General features: G+C 55.2%; 1 protein-coding gene across 7 annotated transcripts; it reads right to left on the reverse strand.

Annotated features, from left to right (window-relative positions):
* Positions 1-715: 715 nt before the first annotated feature.
* LOC138754867 (zinc finger MYND domain-containing protein 15-like) lies at positions 716-16,916 on the reverse strand. Of its 7 annotated transcripts, none has more exons than XM_069919783.1 (14): positions 16,863-16,916; positions 15,869-16,207; positions 12,072-12,303; positions 11,667-11,819; positions 9,474-9,634; positions 8,907-9,059; positions 8,071-8,160; positions 7,056-7,172; positions 6,523-6,611; positions 6,015-6,116; positions 5,055-5,181; positions 3,502-3,560; positions 2,411-2,571; positions 716-960 (listed from the first exon to the last, which is right to left on the reverse strand). In XM_069919783.1, exons 2-14 carry the CDS (start codon positions 16,200-16,202, stop codon positions 780-782), a joined length of 1,959 nt encoding a protein of 652 aa, XP_069775884.1. In that variant the 5' UTR covers positions 16,203-16,207; positions 16,863-16,916; the 3' UTR covers positions 716-779. The 7 variants fall into 7 exon arrangements, with proteins under 7 accessions (XP_069775884.1, XP_069775885.1, XP_069775886.1 ...); XM_069919784.1 differs by having other exon boundaries at positions 15,869-16,210; positions 16,863-16,884; XM_069919785.1 differs by lacking the exon at positions 16,863-16,916 and having other exon boundaries at positions 12,072-12,300; positions 15,869-16,856.
* Between the last annotated feature and the right edge of the window lie 241 nt (positions 16,917-17,157).

Genomic DNA, 17,157 nt, shown 5'->3' on the forward strand with positions numbered 1-17,157 from the left:
AGGTGGAGACTGGAGAGGGTGTTGCCTGGGATGGGTTGTTCAGTTACAGGCAGAGACTGAAGAGGGTGGTACTTGGGGCAGGGTGTTTATTTACAGATGGAGACTGGAGAGGGTGTTGCCTGGGACGGGGTGTTCAGTTACAGGTGGAGACTGGAGAGGGTGGTACCTGGGGCAGGGTGTTCTATTGCAGGTGGAGACTGGAGAGAGTGTTGCCTGGGATGGGGTGTTCAGTCACAGGCGGAGACTGGAGAAGGTGGGCTTGTTTCTGTGGAGGGAAGTGGGTGAGATGAATTGTGGTGTAAAGAATTCTGTGGGGCATAGATGCGGAGATAATTGGAAACTGTTGTGGGGAGAAAGATGTCCAACGCCAGAGGCCATGGGTATCATGGAAAGGGATCTGAGGTGGTGGGGTGGAGGGTGTTGGGCCACCTTGTCTGAGAAGGTGGGGGAGGCTGAGACAAGCAGCCCTTTGTATGTGGATGAGGACACGAATGGTCAAACCGGGAAGGCTGCGGACCGAATGGCATCAGCGTCAAGGGTGGGTGGAAACCAGAGCCCCCCGGGCAAAACCCACGCAGATCACGGAGAGAACATACCAACGCCTTACGGGAATGGAACCCCATTCTTGACCGCTGGCATTCTAACAACGTTGTGCTAACTGCTTCGCCAACTGTGGCAATGCGCGTGCTCTGCTTGGAACACCTTCTCCCACGTGTTGGGTATCAGACATTAAAGGTCTTTATTGACGCTTCTCTGTACAAGGCAGTGATGTTGGGACGTTACTTCCTGCGGCGAAGGTTGCTCCGTCTCTTATCCCTCTTCCTGCGAGTCATGTCCAGGACGTCCACGGGGGGTGCGGCCAGGGGCACGACGGGTGGTGTCGGGGGGCAGGGAGGTTGTAGCCGACTTGTCACTGGGTTCACTTTGTAGACTAAGTGGAAGATATAGGAGTTGCAATACCTGCACCAGAGAGGGAGGTGGAGGAGAGGGATGAGAGAGGCCCTGACAGCAGATACAACCTTGGTGTAATCAGCCTCTAACCCAGGTGAGTAGGGTGTGCGATGGGACGGTGCGGAGGGAGCTTCACTCTGTGTCTGACCTCGGGAGTATATACTGTGCTGAAATGTTCTATAGAACATAGAACATAAAATACCACAGCACAGTACAGGCTCTTCGGCCTTTGATGTTGTGCTGGCCCATATATTCTTTCCTAAAAAAAGTACTAAACCCTCCCTACCTCATAACCCTCTATTTTACTTCCATTCATGTGCCTGTCTGAGAGTCTCTTAAATGCTCCTAGTGTTCCAGCCTCCACCCCCACCGCTGGCAAGGCATTCCCGGCACCCACAACTCTTACCCCTGACGTCTCCCCTAAACTTCTCTCCCTTCACTCTGTACAGACATCCCCTGGTGTTTGCTGATCATGCCCTGGGAAACAGGCGCTGGCCGTCCTCCCTATCTCTGCCTCTCAGAACCTTGTCAGCCTCCCTCATTCTTCTTTGCTCCAAAGAGAAAAGTCCCAGCCCTGTGAACCTTGCCTCACTAGAACTTGTTTCCCAATCCAGGCGATATCCTGGTGAATCTCCTCTGCCCCCTCTCCACAGCTTCCACATCCTTCCTGTAACATTGTTCTATCTTATTTTGAGGCCTTTTCTCCACTGTGCTGTTCTGATTCTTCCTTTGCCCTGCTCGCGACCCTGAACCTTTCCAGTCCCCCTCGCACCACCTTGGATCCCAACTCTCTGCCAGACTCTTTTCCAACCTCATGGCTTTAAGTCAAATTACACATGCACGCTACTGCAGGCCAACCACAGGTCTAACCTCTGGGGTCAAGGATGGGCGTACCTTGCCCCGACCTTCCCACTATGCCTGAGCTGCCCACTCCAGCTACCCAACCCCTCGGATCTGGCAGGAAGCAGAGAGTCAGAATACATTTGCTAGGGGTGTTCCACAGGGGCTAGTGAGGGGGCCGCTTCTTTTGACGCGGTCAGTTAATGATCTGGATGGGAAACGAAAGGCTTTGTGGCCAGGTTTGTGGACGATTCGAAGGTAGGTGGAGGAGCAGGTGGTGTAGAGGAAACAAGGAGGCCGCAGACGGACTTAGACCAGGAAAATGGGCAGGGAAGTGGCAAATGAAACACAAGGTTGGAAAGTGCACTTTGGCTGAAGGCCAACATGCAGGTTGAGTTGGGGGTGAAGAAGGTGAATGCGATGCTGGCGTTCAGTCAAGGGGAATAGGATCTAAGAGCAGGGATGGGATGTTGAGGCTTTATAACGAGGATTGTGAGTAGTTTTGGGCTTCTCCTTTAGGAAAGGATGTACTGACGTTGGAGAGGGTCCAGAGGGGGTTCATAAGGATGATTCCGGCAATGAAAGGGTTATCACATGAGGAGTGTTTGATGGGACTCACCAGGGGAGGTTGTTGTCAATGCTGATGATGCGGAAGGGAGAGCGGAAGGGGTTGAGGAGGGGCTTGCTGATGGAGCCTCCGGCCGCCGTGCTCATGGTCTGGTTGTCGATGAGACAGCTGTACTCACAGCACTCGGTGAAGTAGGCTGGCACTCTGAGGGACTGCAAGGGGAAAGGGGGGAAACATCATGTCAATTAGACTGCCCTTTGGCCCATCTCATCCATGCTGCCCAAGCTGGAGTCCCTCGGAACTTCTCTAAACCCTATGTCTGTCCACACAGAACAACAGAACAGAAAAACAGGCCCTTCGGCCCTTCAAGTTTGCACTGAACCCATTGACCTGCACCCGCCCCTCCCATCCATGTACCAGTCCAAATTCTTCTTAAATTTTAAAATTGAGCCTGCATTCACCCCTTCAGCTCATTCCACCCCCCCCCCACTGCATCAAAATGTTCCCCCAAAACCTTTCCCCTTTCACCCTTAACCTCTGGTTTGTATCTCACCCTCCCTACATCTACTCTGTCCAGGCCCCTCATAATTTTAAACACCTTGATCAAATCTCCCCTCATTCTTCTATGCTTTGGGGAATAAAGACCACACCTGGTTTTGAATAGCACCCACCCACCCCCCTCCACACCCATACCACCTCTTTCACAGAGGATAGGGGGCTCTGTGTCACCCAAGGGGGACAGAGTTCAGCGGGTATTGTGCTGCCCTACAGAGTATGGATCTCCTGTCTTAGTGAGGGTGGGTGAGGGGAGGTGAAGGGTGGGAGGGGGTGAGTGGAGGTGAAGGATGGGAAGGGGTGAGTGAGGGGAGAAGGGGTTGGAGGGGTGGGAGGGGTTGGGGGGGTGAGGGTCCATGATGAGTGAGAAGGGCTGAGGGGTGGGAAGGGGTGGGGGTGAAGGGAGGGGTAAGGAGTTGAGTGAAAGGAGGTGAAGGGTAGGAGGGGTTGAGGGCCAGGAGGGGGTGATGAGGTGAAGGGAGGGATGAGGGGTGGAGTGAAGGGAGGTGAAGGGTGGGAGGGGGTTAGGGGTGTGGGGAGGTGAGGGGTGAGTGAGGGTGGATGTTGGTGGGGGAGTCTAACCTGACCTGCAGCCGTGGCAGGGACCGTAGCCACGTCTCACTGAGGCCGAACCCAGCGTTGAAACCTGCAAAACAGAGACTGTGTTGGCTCCTGCCCAGTGGGGAGATGGTGGGTGCGGCAGGGAAAGGGGCAGGGGCTTTGGCATGGCTGGGTGAGGAGGGTGAGAGGAGGCAGGGCTGGGGGTGTTTCATCGAGGAGGTGGGAGGTTGGGTGAGAGTGCGGGTGTCAAGGGGAGAGAGGGTTGATAGAGGGGGGTGGTGGTGAGAGAGTGTTGTGTGTGGAGAAAATGTGGCCTCCCTGTCTGTCTGGAATGTGTGCATTGTAGGCAGTCACATGTCCTTCTCCATCTGAAACTTACTTAGAAGTCACATCACCCGCCAGTCAAGGTTGGACTCCATCCATCCATTAGTGCATACCTTGCCTTTGGCTAATTTAAATCACCTCAGGTCAATACTGGCTAGAAGCACAGATTAACACTGTATATAACACCAACACACAGCACATTCTCTCTCCCTGCCTCGTGGTCCAAGCCCCTGACATCGCTCGATGCCAGCTCACTACTGTGGATGTCACTGGAAGGGTCGCGGGTGAGGTGTACACCACACTGAAGCTGATCTGTGATACTGTGATAGATCAATACTTGCAGAGAGCAGCACCCCCGTTAGTCAGGGGACCGGGTGCAGGAGTCCTTGTTTGGATTGTGTGTGAGTGTGTTGAATGGAGGTTCACTATTGTTGGAGTCTATCCAAGGGCCGAGGTGAACGTCTGTATCATCACTTCTGTGAAATAGTGATCAAGAACCATTTCACGTTCTCCCCCGCTTGTTTCCCGTGTGTTCATAAAGTTACGTGTGATTGTGATATTTGTGTCTAGACTTGTCTCTGTGTGAACCCACTGAACCTGATACTCTTCTCAACACCACAGGGGAGTGAGGGGGTGGTGTGGGACTGCAGGTGTCGAGGGGCAGTGTGGGGGGGTGGGTGGTGAGGGGGTGGAGACAGGCATGGGGCATCGAGAGGCAGTATGGGGGGGCTGGTGTGGGACTGGGTGTCGAGGGGCAGTGTGGGGGGGATGAGGGAGTTGTGTGGAGGATGGGGGTGTTGAGAGGCAGTGTGGGGGGGTGAGGGGGTGGTGTGGGACTGTGGGTGTTGAGGGGCAGTGTGGGGACGGTGTTGGGGGTGAGGGGTCAGTGTGGGAGTGTGGGTATTGAGGGGTGGTGGGGTGAGGATGAGGGGGTGGTGAGGGTGTGCTGTGGGGGGCTGAGGAGGTGTTGGAGTACAGGTGTTGAGGGGTGGTGGGGTAGTGGGGGATGAGGGGGTGGTGTGGGGGGATGGTGGGAGTGCGGGTGTCGAGGGGGATTGAGGAGGGGTGGGGATGTTGCATGTGAGGGGGTGGGGAAGGGTTATGGGGGCATGTTGGTAGTCGGGGGTCAGAACAATGATCAGATTGTCCTTGGCTCACTGTGATATGGTGAGGGTTGAGGGAGAGGGGGGCTCAGGGGGGGGGGGATGGAATGAGGGGGATGTCTAGGTGTGCCAGGGGCTCAGGGCCCACTCACCGACGACCAGGTCAGCCTTGGCTCCCTGCTTCATGTGGTACGGTTTGGCACACACCTTGATGCGGATGTTGGGCCGAGCAATCTTCTCACCCCCGTAGGTGCGGGTCCCCACACTCACCTGGCTGGTCTGGGGAGGGGAGGGGGTGGGAGGGGATAGAAGGAAGGGGGTGGGGATGGGGGTGAGTAATGGGGAGGAAAAAGGAGAGGGAAGGTGGAGGGGAGAGGGGATAGGGAAGGGAGGGAGGGGAAGGGGATGTGAGGGAGGGGGTGGAGAGGGGAGGGGAGAGGGTGAGGAAGGTGATGGAAGGGAAGTGAGAGAGGGAGGAGGAGTGGAGGGAAGGAGGGGAGAGGGGAGAGGGAAAGTGGAGGGAGAGGGGATAAAGGGAGGTGAAGGATGGAGGGGAGGGGAAGGGAAGGGATGGGATGGGGATGGGGATCATGTGGGGAGGGGATGAGGGAAGAGGGGAGAGGGGAGGGAGTAGGGGAGGGGGGTGTGGAGAGGAGGGCAGGGCAGGAGTGGGGGATAGAGAAAAGCAGTGAGATCTGGCCACCCAGGCATGGGGAGGGTCGTGCTTCCATCAGTGACTCCCCTCCCCTCCCCCAAAATTAACCACTCCCACCTGCAATCACCTCCTCATCTGCATCCTGGAAGCCTGGCCACCCTGCCCTGCACACCCGCCCTTTCCTCTAATCCTCCCTGAACCCCCCCCCCCACCGTCCTGCTCCCTTCCCCCTCCACACCTTCTCCCCCATTTCTACCCCTCACCTGCCGAATCCCTACCCCCCTCCTTCCCGACCATCACCCCTCCCTCCTGACTCCCCTCACGCCCAGCTCCCAAGGACCGTCACCATGTGCCCACCACCTGCCCCAGCAGGGTTCCTGAGCCCAGCGCCCCTTAATCTCAGCCCCTCCTAGCTCGGGGCTTCTCGGAAGCTGTCCCCTCACCGCTAGCCTCCCACCTTCCACTGCAGGTTGAACTGCTGTTCATCGATTTCCAACGGCAGACCGTCTCCAACAAAGTGGATCTCGAAGGTGATGTGCGGGAGGAGGACAGCGAGCTCCTGTGGTGAAAATCCTGGCAATTAATTCAAGGCAGCATGTCCCCTCACCGACACACCAACTCACACTTGCCTGCCCACACCTCCATATGGAATCCAAACAGAAATTCTCTCCAGTCCAATTGGGTGGTGTGGAGGGAGCTTTACTCTGTGTCTGACCCCGGGAGTGTGTGATGGGATGGTGCAGAGGGAGCTTCACTCTGTGTCTGACCCCAGGAGTGTGTGATGGGTTGGTGTGGAGGGAGCTTCACTCTGTGTCTGACCCAGGCAGTGTGTCTGGAATCGTAGAAAGGGAGTTTTACTCTGTTTAACGTTGGGATGTGTGTTTATAGGATGATGTGGAGGAGATATGTCTGTGTCCGTTGGAGGGTGTATGATGGGGTGAAGTATAAAGCACTCAGTGACTCACCCAGAAAACCAGACGTAGATCAAATTGCTTCTTGGCTTCAAGGATGTGGATTTTCAGTGACTGTTTGTTGAGGATATTCAGTTCAGGAACTGTGGAGATTAAGATGTGAAGAAAATGCCCATCGATTTCTTAAAGATGGAGTGTCCGAATCAAAATCTAACCCCAACGTTACGGTGTTACACAGTGACAGACCCGGCCCCACCAGTACTGTACCCCGGTGTTATACAGAGACAGACCTGGCCCCACCAGTTCTGTACCCCAGTGTTATACAGAGACAGATCTGGCCCCACCAGTTCTGTACCCCAATGTTATATAGTGACAGACCCATCCCCACCAGTACTGTACCCCAGTGTTATACAGAGACAGACCTGGCCTCACCAGTTCTGTACCCCAGTGTTATACAGAGACAGACCTGGCCCCACCAGTTCTGTACCCCAGTGTTATACAGAGACAGACCTGGCCTCACCAGTAATACTTTATGTTGCAGTACAGGATTGGCATGGGCTCCCGATGTGGGAGGGAGGGTTACTTACAGTGCTGTGGCACCAGCCGGGTGATGATGTGGTAGATGGTGAGGGAGTAGGTGAGCAGCACTGCCACTGGGGAGTCGAGGCTGAGTCCACGCCACTTGTAGTACGACTTCCATGTCACTGGAAATGGAGAATTTATAGTGGTGTTGTTTCACAGAGAACCAGGTCACAGTGGGAATGGTGTCGAGGGAAGGGCTGTATACTCTGAGGGAGGGGGTTGTGCTGATTATGTGCAACACCACTAGGGGGCCCATGTCGGGGTGGTGTGATGCAGTGGGAGTGTCTATGGAGTGGGAGTGTCTGGGCCCAGGGAGTGTCGAGGGTGAGTGTGTGTCTGTGTGCAGGTTAGTGTGTATCTGTGTGTCGCTGAGTGTGTACTGGTGTGTCATTGAGTGTGCCCTGGTTTGTGGGTTTGGTGATATGCAATTACACCATTAGGCCACCAGGGGTCATCTCGGTGACCTTGTTTATAAAGCAGTCCAGAGCAACAGTCTAGCCTTCTAGGTTCGTCTTGCAGAGAGACAAGACCGCGAAATGTACATATTAGTTTATTAAAGCTGTCTTATACCCACATTGCTGGTGTGGTTATTATTAGTACAATGGGTGAGTGTGTCCTGGTGTGTGGGTGAGTGTATGGGTGAGTGTGTACTGGTGTGTAGGTGATTGTGCCCCGGTGTGTCAGTGGTGAATGTGCCCCAGTGTGTCAGTGAGTGTGTTCTGGTGTGTCAGTGAGTGTGCCCCGTAGTGTCGGTGAGTGTGTACCAGTGTGTGGGTGAGCGTGTACCGGTGTGTCAGTGAATGTGCCCCGGTTTGTCAGTGAGTGTGTTCCGGTGTGTTGGTGAGTGTGTCCCGGAGTGTCAGTGAGTGTGCCCTGATGTGTTAGTGAGTGTGCCCTGATGTGTGGGTGAGTGTGTACCGGTGTGTGGATGAGTGTGTATTGGTGTGTCAGTGAGTGTGCCCTGATGTGTGGGTGAGTGTGCCCTGATGTGTCGGTGAGTGTGTGGCCGTGGGTACTCACCGAACGGGTTCTTCATACTGCTCGGCTCAGCGGGCAGCTCCTGGACAAGGAGGGCTCCTTCCTTCAGCGGGTAGTAGGGGTTGGTCCCATCTATAACACAGGACAGTGTCAGCATTGGTGGCCAGGGGGCCAGAGATTCAGGTCTGATGGGGGTCTGTGGGGTGGGGGATCTGGGGGTTCGTGGGGGCGGGGGTCTTGAAGTCCAGGGGGACTTCAAGAAGCAGCAGTTTTGTGATGATTCATAGAGGCTGCCAGGCACTGAGGGTGACCAGGAGGCCAATGTGCAGGGTGTAACCGGGGATGGGTGTGAAGGAATGTGTGAGGGTCAGTGGGAGGGAGTGGTGGTTGGTGGGAGTGATTGGGGGCCTGGTGGGAGGGAGTGGGGATCCGGTGGGAGCGAGTGGGGGGGCCAGTGGGAAGGATTCGGGGCCAGTGCGGGGGGAAGTGGAGGGCTGGTTGGAGCGTGGGGATGCTGGTGGGAAGGATTGGGGGCTGGAGGAGCAAATGGGGGGCCGGTGGGAGGGATTCGGGGGCCGTTGGGAGCGAGTGGGGGGCCATTAGGAGGGAGTCGGGACCAGTGTGGGGGGGGAGTGGGACAGTGTGTGAGACCGCAGTGGATAGGGCGAGGACCTGTGGTCAGTTGTGCCGCTTCTACAGAGATGCAAGGGTCGAGGCCCTGAGGCCAGGGGAGATGCTCCTGGGCTGGTGAGCGGGCACATTGTGTGGCCGGTGGAGACAGTTGGTTAGGAAATCCCGTCAGCATAGTGCATCAACACGAGGCTCGCCCCGAAAGGAGAGGCCAGTCTCAGCTGAAGGTCAGGCAGGAAGGAGCGTACCTGTGAGGAAGGCGAGAACTCGGTCCACCACCCAGGTGTTTTGGCTGTACAGCCTGGATGCCGACATCAGCATGCTCTCACACAGCCAGTACACCGAGCAGAGGCGATTACGAATCAGGAATATCTCCCTGTCAAAGGTCGGGCTCGTCACCTCTAGCAGACGGAGAGTCAAAGTGAGTGTTGCTTATTGAAGGAGAGGGCAGGAGGCTGGGGGAGGAGAGAAACCCCCCCCCCCTTCACCCTTCACGGACCCTTGCCACAGCCCCCACCCTGCTCACACTGTATCCCCACTTCCCTGATCAACGACCCAATCACAGCTTTGACTGACCACGGCTCGGTCACCAACCGTGGGGGTCTCCCCAGGACTCGGGCACTGACTGTGGGGGTATCCCTGGGGCTTAGTCACTGACTGTGGGGGTCTACCCGGGGCTCAGGCACTGACTGTTGGGGTTCTAGCCAGAGTTTGGGACACTGACCACGGGGGTCTACCCAGGTCTTGGACATGAATAACGTGTTGATTCAGGCCGTTCATGGCTGACCACACAACTTCGTCCCATCCAGTCCTACCTGCTGTATAGGTGAAGGGGAAGTCAGCTAGCTGCTTCTCATGACTCATGATCTCCTTCAGTGTCGGGCACCAGTATCTGTGGCTGCTGTCCTCGGGGGTTTTCGACCAGTCCAGCCGCTGACAGGCCACAGAGCAGTACAGCACTGCCTGGCATTTGTCACTGTGGAGTGAATGGATGTGGTCAGTTCTGGATGGAGGGGTGAGGGACATGGTCTGTCCAGATAGAGGGGTGAGGGGGACGTGGTCAGTCCTGGATGGAGGTGTGGGGGGATGTGGTCAGTCCTGGAAGGAGGGGTGGGGGTGAATGTGGTCAGTCCCTGCCAGGACAAGTGGGGGGATGTGGTCGGTCCTGAATGAAGGGGTGGGGGGATTTGGTCAGCCCTGGATGGAGGAGTGGGGGACATGGTCAGTCCCAGATAGAGGGGTGAGGGGGACGTGGTCAGTCCTGGACAGAGGGGTGGGGGAATGTGGTCAGTCCTGGATGGAGGGGTGGAGGACATGGTCAGTCCCAGATAGAAGAGTGAGGGGGTCCATGGTCAGTCCTGGATGGAGGGGTGGGTGGGTGTGGTCAGTCCTGGAAGGAGGGGTGGATGTGGTCAGTCCCAGCCAGGACAAGTCTGGGGGGGGGACATGGTCAGTCCTTGATGGAGGTGTGCGGATGTGGTCAGTCCAGGATGGAGGGGTGGGGGAGAATGTGGTCAGTCCCTCTCAGGACAAGTGGGGGGATGTGGTCAGTCCTGAACGAAGGGGTGGGGGGATGTGGTCAGCCCTGGATGGAGGGGTAGGGGGACGTGGTCAGCCCTGGATGGAGGGGTAGGGGACGTGGTCAGCCCTGGATGGAGGGATGTGGTCAGCCCTGGATGGAGGGGTGGAGGGATGTGGTCAGCCCTGGATGGAGGGGTGGGGGGATATGGTCAGTCCCAGATAGAGGGGTGAGGGGGACGTGGTCAGTCCTGGACAGAGGGGTGGGGATGTGGTCAGTCCTGGATAGAGGGGTGGAGGACATGGTTAGTCCCTGATAGAGGAGTGAGGGGGACATGGTCAGTCATGGATGGAGGGGTGGATGGATGTGGTCAGTCCTGGAAGGAGGGTGTGGGGGAGAATTTGGTCAGTTCCTGCCAGGACTTTGGGGGGTGGTGTCGCCAGTCCTGGATGGAGGGGTGGGGGGATGTGATCAGTCCTGGATGGAGGGGGTGGGGGTGAATGTGGTCAGTCCCAGCCAGGACAAGTCTGGGGGGGGGGACGTGGTCAGTCCTTGATGGATGTGTGGGGGGATGTGGTCAGTCCTGGAAGGAGGGGTGGGGGGATGTGGTCAGTCCTAGATGGAGGGGTGGATGTGGGTCAGTCCCAGCCAGGACAAGTCTGGGGGGGGGGGGACATGGTCTGTCCTTGATGGAGGTGTGCAGATGTGGTCAGTCCTGGATGGATGGGTGGGGGAGAATGTGGTCAGTCCCTCTCAGGACAAGTGGGGGGATGTGGTCAGTCCTGAATGAAGGGGTGGGGGGATGTGGTCAGCCCTGGATGGAGGGGTAGGGGGACGTGGTCAGCCCTGGATGGAGGGGTGGGGGGATGTGGTCAGCCCTGGATGGAGGGGTGGAGGGATGTGGTCAGCCCTGGATGGAGGGGTGGGGGATATGGTCATGGTCAGTCCCAGATAGAGGTGTGAGGGGGACGTGGTCAGTCCTGGATAGAGGGGTGGAGGACATGGTTAGTCCCTGATAGAGGAGTGAGGGGGACAAGGTCAGTCATGGATGGAGGGGTGGATGGATGTGGTCAGTCCTGGAAGGAGGGGTGGGGGAGAATTTGGTCAGTTCCTGCCAGGACTTTGGGGGTGGTGTCGCCAGTCCTGGATGGAGGGGTGGGGGATGTGATCAGTCCTGGATGGAGGGGTGGGGGTGAATGTGGTCAGTCCCAGCCAGGACAAGTCTGGGGGGGAGGATGTGGTCAGTCCTGGATGGAGGGGTGGGGGTGAATGTGGTCAGTCCCTGCCAGGACAAATGGAGGGGATGTGGTCAGTCCTGGATGGAGGGGTGGGGCAATATGGAGCTGTTTGGGTTGGGGAGCTACAGACGTGGTCCGTTCCTGCAGCTGAGCGGGGTCTCATTGTAACTCTCGCAGAACCCCACACCCCTCCCTGGCCAGGCCATCCCCACTCCTCCAGTCATCTCCCTGCCCCAGTCCCGCGGCCTCACCATGCCCGGAGGGTTGTCTCAAAGCTATGCTTCTTGCAGACGTGACAAGCCTTGACCGTGATTGAGCGGAAAGCCACTTTGCTTGGATCTGGGCACTGAGAGCTCTCCACTCCACTTTTCACTCCCAGATTCAAAATCAGCGGTTCCACAATCCTGCCCAGAGAGAAAACAAATCAGAGAAAAACTGGTGCAGCTGTACCAGGCCCGTCTGTTTCTGACCACGGGAGTGTGTGATGGGACAGTGTAGAGGAGTTTCATTCTGTGTCTGTCCCCGGGAGTGTGTGATGGGACGGTATGGATGGAGCTTCACTCTGTGTCTGACTCTGGGTGTGTGTGATGGGACGGGAGGCATAGAGCGTCCCATCCTACCCTGTGAAGGGTGTGCGGGTGGCTTCTGACACCCACCTCTGCAAGGCCTCATCTCTGACGTGGAGGTACTGGGGTCTCTGTGCTTTGCAGCCGCACATGGGGAAGACGATGCTCTGCAGCAGCAGGTCATATGCCTTCATGGCCAGCTGGCTGGTGGTGAGGGACGGTCCGTGGCTCAGCGTGAAGTCCAGGCCTAGGGAGCAGCCCCCTGCATCGATGAGGAAGAGGAGGCAGTCCACGTGGATGAAGTGGTCCCGCTGGAGAGCTGCTGGGTGACAGGAGTCAGTCAGACGGCTCGCAGTGCAGGAACTGAGGACAGTGACGCCATCCGATCGGTGGCCACCGGGTGACGTTATCAGCTGCGGCCAATGAGACGGCGGGCCGTCTGATCACAGGTAGATTGGGCTGTTGTAAATTTTTAATTATTTTAATGATTTAGATCTAGTACATGGTAATGAGCCATTTGGTCCACCAGCCCAGTTGATCAGTGAGAAACACGAAACAGTTCCTTCAAAGTGAAACTGTGGAATCATCTCCAGTATCCAGTGGTCTCCTCTACATCAGGGAGACTGGACTGGGTGGTCTCCATCCACCGCAATAGCATGGATCCTCCAGCAGCCACCCATTCCCTCGCTGACATGTCCGTCCTTGGTTGCGTGCTCTGCCAGACTGAGTCCACCCGCCAAGTGAAGGAACAACAAGCGGCGGCATGATTATTCCAACGGCTTTACAGAACCAGCGATCGGGACCGGGATTCGAATCCCCACGCTGCCTTTAAGGAGTTGGTACGTTCTCCCTGTGTCTTTGTGGGTTTCCCAGGTGGGGGGCTCTGGTTTCCTACCACCATTCGAAACATACCTGGGGTGTAGGTTAATGGGTGTAAATTGGGCGGCATGGGCTCGTGGGCCAATAGGGCCAGCTACCATGCTGTGTCTATCTAAAAACCTTGTCTTCCATCTGGGCACCCTCCAATCGGACGGCATTAATACTGACTTCTCTGGCTTTCGTTAACCCCCAACTCCTTCCCCCCCCCCCCCCCCCCACCAGCTCGGCTCTTCCCTTCCTGTCACCTCACATAGACATGATCAATTCTCATCTCTCCCCTTATCATATCCAATGAGCCCCTTTTTGTTGGTCTGGGCCCCTCCCCCCCAGCTGGCGCTGCTGTTTCTACCCTAGATTTCCTGCTTCTGGCACATTCTGCTCATCCCCTGACAAAGGGCTCAGGCCCGAAACATCGACAATTCATCTTTGTCTACCGTGGAAGCCGTGAGACCGGCTGAGATCCTCCGGCATTTCAGCACGTTTTTGCAACCAATTGACCTACAATCTACATCGGAGAGACTGGATGCAGACTGGGAGATCGCTTTGTCTCAATGCTTGAAGGCAAAAAGAAGACACGAGGTTACTTTGGCAGACAGTGTTAAGGGTCAACCTGAAGGGTTTTGACAGCTATGTTAAGAGTAAAAGAATAGTAAAGGGACAGAATTGGTCCCCCAAGAGGATCAGTCTTAATCAGTTCTTTTGCATCAGGAAACTGACATAGTGTTATAAGGAAGGGAGGAAACCAAGCAGAAGAGGGCAGGAACATAGAGATTAAAGAAGAGTTTGCCTTACAGCAAATAAAGGTAGATAAATCCCCCGGGTCTCAGACCATGCTGGAGACGAGTGTAGAAATTGCAGGGGCCTTGGCAGAAATATTTAAAATGTCCTTAGTCACAGGTGAGGTGCCGGAGGATCAGAGGGTAGCTGACGTTGTTCTGTTGTTTAAAAAGGGCTCCAAAAGTAAACCAGGAAATTACAGGCCTGTGAGCCCAACATCAGTTATTGGAAATTATTGGAAGGTGTTCAAAGAGATCGGATATATAAGTATTTGGACAGTCAAGGGCTGATTAAGGACAGTCAGCATGGCTTGGTAGGTCGTGTTTAACCAATCTTAGTTTTTCGAGGAGGTTACCAAGAAGGTAGATGAAGGAAAGGCTGTGGATGTTGCTTACATGGACTTTAGTAAGGCCTTTGATAAGGTTCCACATGGTTCAGGAGGTTCAGACACTGGGTATCCATAGAGAGGTCGTAAACTATATTTGAAATTGGCTGGACAGGAGAAGCCAGAGTGTAATGGTGGATGGTTGCTTCTCAGACTAGAGGTCTGTGACTAGTGGTGGGCCTCAGGGATCGGTGCTGAGACCATTGTTATCTATATCAATAATCTGGATGATAACATGGGAAATTGGATCAGCAAGTTTGCTGGGGGCGTTGTGGACAATGAGGAAGATTTTCAAAGCTTACAGAGGGATGTGGACCAGCTGGAAAAATGGGGTGAAAATGGCCGATGGAATTTAATGCGGTGTTGCATTTTGGAAGGACAAACCAAGGTAGGACACGTACAGTAAATGGTCGGGCACTGAGGAGTGCGGAGGAACAAAGGGTTCTGGGAATTCAGATACATAATTCCCTGAAAATTGTGTCACAGGTGGATAGGGTTGTAAAGCTTTCAGCATCTTGGCTTCATAAATCAAAGTATTGAGTACAGGAGTTGGGATGTTATGGTGAGGTTGTATAAGACATTAATGAGGTCAAATTTGCTGTATTGTGTGCAGTTCTGGTCACCGAACTACAGGAAAGATATCAGAAAGACTGAAAGAGTGCAGAGAAGATTTACCAGGATGTTACCAGGTTGTCAGGAGTTGAGTGAAAGGGAAAGATTAAACAGGTTGGGACTTTATTCCTTGGAGTGAAGAAGAATGAGGGAAGAGTCGATGGAGGTTTACAAAATGATGAGGGGTAGAGACAGAGTTGATGAGAGGAGGCTCTTTCCACTTAGACTGGGAGAGATAAATACAAGAGGACGTGGGTTTAGGATGAAAGGGGAAAGATTTAGGGGGAACATTAGGGGAAAGTTCTTCACTCAGAAGGTGGTGGGAGTGTGGAACGAGCTGCCATCTGATGTGAATGTAGGCTCGCTCTTGAGTTTTAAGAATAAATTGGATAGATGGGAGGGGTCTTTGGGGGGACATTAAATGGGGCCAGGTCAGTGGGAGTAGCTGAATGATGTTTTGACACAGACTAGAAGGGCCAAATGTCCTATGGCTCTAATCCCCGGTACATGTTGATTGGTGGGAGGAAACCAGAGCCCCCGAAGGAAACCCACGCAGACATGGGGAGAACGTACAAACACCTTACAGGCAACACGGGATTCGAACCCCAGTCTCGATTGCTGGCGCCATAACAGTGTCATGACAACCGTGCTGGCCCAGAGGGAGCTTTTGGCATATACAGGAGTTGGGATGTTAAGGTGAAATTGTATAAGACATTGGTGAGGCCAAATTTGGAGCAGTGAGTGCAGTTCTGGTCACCAAACTACAGGAAGGATATCAATAAGATTGAAAGAGTGCAGAGATTTACTAAGATGTTACCAGGTCATCAGGAGTTGAGTTATAGGGAAAGATTAAACAGGTTGGGACTTTATTCATTGGAGCGAAGAAGAATGAGGGGAGATTCGATGGAGGTGTTTAAAATTATGAGGGAGAGAGACAGAGTGAATGTAGGTCGGCTTTTCCCATTGAGGGTATGTGAGATACAGACCAGAGGACATGGGTTAAGGTTGAAAGGGAAAAGGTTTAGGGGGAACGTCTTCACCCAGAGAGCGGTGGGGGTGGAACAAGGTGAATGCAGGCTCAATTTTAACTCTGAAGAAAAATTTGGACAGGTCCACGGATGGGAGGGGTGTGGGGCCTATGGACTGAGGGAGTAGGCAGAATGATAGTTCGGCACAGACTCGAAGGGCTGAAGGGCCTGTTTCTGTGCTGTGAGGTTCTGAGGTTTCTACATACCGAGTTCCTCCTCCTCCTCCAGGTTGATGAAGCTGACGTACTTGGCGAGATCGCCCGTTGACAGCGTGTCATCATTGTAGAAACGGTCGTGCATCTGCTGGGCGGGGTTCTCCACTGTCAGCGCAGTGCGCGTGTTCTGGATCACATGCAGGCTCCAGATGGAGGAGCTGGCCGGCTGGCTCTGGGCCGCAGCCTCCAGCCGCTGGCGCCATGCATCTGGCGCATCCCCGCTCTCGCCGCTGGCTGCCCGGTCCGTCACCATCTTCCGGTACCAGTGGAACAGCAGCTCAGAGAAGTCGATCAGCTGATCGCGGTACCCACTCACGAACTCCATCCACGCTGCTGGCAAGACGGGTGGGTTGAGGCGGTAGGATGTCAAGGTGCCACCAAGTTCCCGACACCCGGCTCCTACCCCCGTCCCCCTCTCTCAATTCCTCCCATCCACCCCAGGACACAACTCCACAATGGTGGGGGGGTGCGAGTAGGGGGAGCAGTGGTGAGGGAGCTCCTCACCCTGAGGAGGGTAGTGAGGGAGCTCCTCACTGTGGGGAAGATGATAGTGAGGGAGCTCCTCACCGTGCAAGGACTAATGAGGGAGTTCCTTACTGGGGGAATGGTAGTGAGGGAGCTCCTCACCATGGGTGGAGGTAGTGCAGGAACTCACCAAGGGGGTGGACAGTAGTGAGGGAGCTCCTTACTGGGGTGAATGGTAGTGAGGGAGCTCCTCACTTTGGGTTATGGGTAGTGAGGGAGCTTCTCACCATTGGACAGTAGTGAGGGAGCTCCTCACTGTGGGGGGAAGGTAGTGAGGGAGCTCCTCACCATTGGGGTATAGGTAGTGAGGGAGCTCCTCACTGTAGTTGGTGGCCTCAGCCCCACACACAGTTACTTTGCTCTGTTGCCTCAGGGTGCCGCAGATCGGCGAGCAAGGGGTCACCCTGACCCCTGGCCAATGAGCACAGGCAGTGGGAACAAGGAGCAGTGCAAACCTCACCTCTGCCCGATCCCCCTCGATCTGACTGCAACTTCAGAAATAAACACTTCCAAGTTCCACCACCACATTCCAAGCGGGTTCCAGAACCTTCCTCCCTGTTGAAAACTAATACTTTGATTTGGTTTTGGGACATTCCGATTCAACGAGGTCACAGTTGGATCTGGGAGCCATGTTCCAAAAATGGCAGTGGTCAGGATTAAGCCAGTCCACAGGACATAGGAGCAGAAATAGGCCATTCAGCTCATCGAGACTGCCCAACATTTCATCATGAGCTGAACCATTCCCCACTGAGCCC

Source organism: Narcine bancroftii, chromosome 2, assembly GCF_036971445.1.
Source record: "Narcine bancroftii isolate sNarBan1 chromosome 2, sNarBan1.hap1, whole genome shotgun sequence".
In the NCBI taxonomy this organism is placed as follows: domain Eukaryota; kingdom Metazoa; phylum Chordata; class Chondrichthyes; order Torpediniformes; family Narcinidae; genus Narcine; species Narcine bancroftii.

Coding starts and splice junctions, on each gene's coding strand:
- LOC138754867 (XM_069919783.1), bottom strand. CDS start 16,202: ATGGAGTTCGTGAGTGGGTACCGCGATCAGCTGATCGACTTCTCTGAG. Junction 8,161..8,906: donor AGTTCTCGCCTTCCTCACAG/GTACGCTCCTTC, acceptor CCTGTGTTATAG/ATGGGACCAACCCCTACTAC. Junction 3,561..5,054: donor CAAGGCTGACCTGGTCGTCG/GTGAGTGGGCCC, acceptor TCTGTTTTGCAG/GTTTCAACGCTGGGTTCGGC.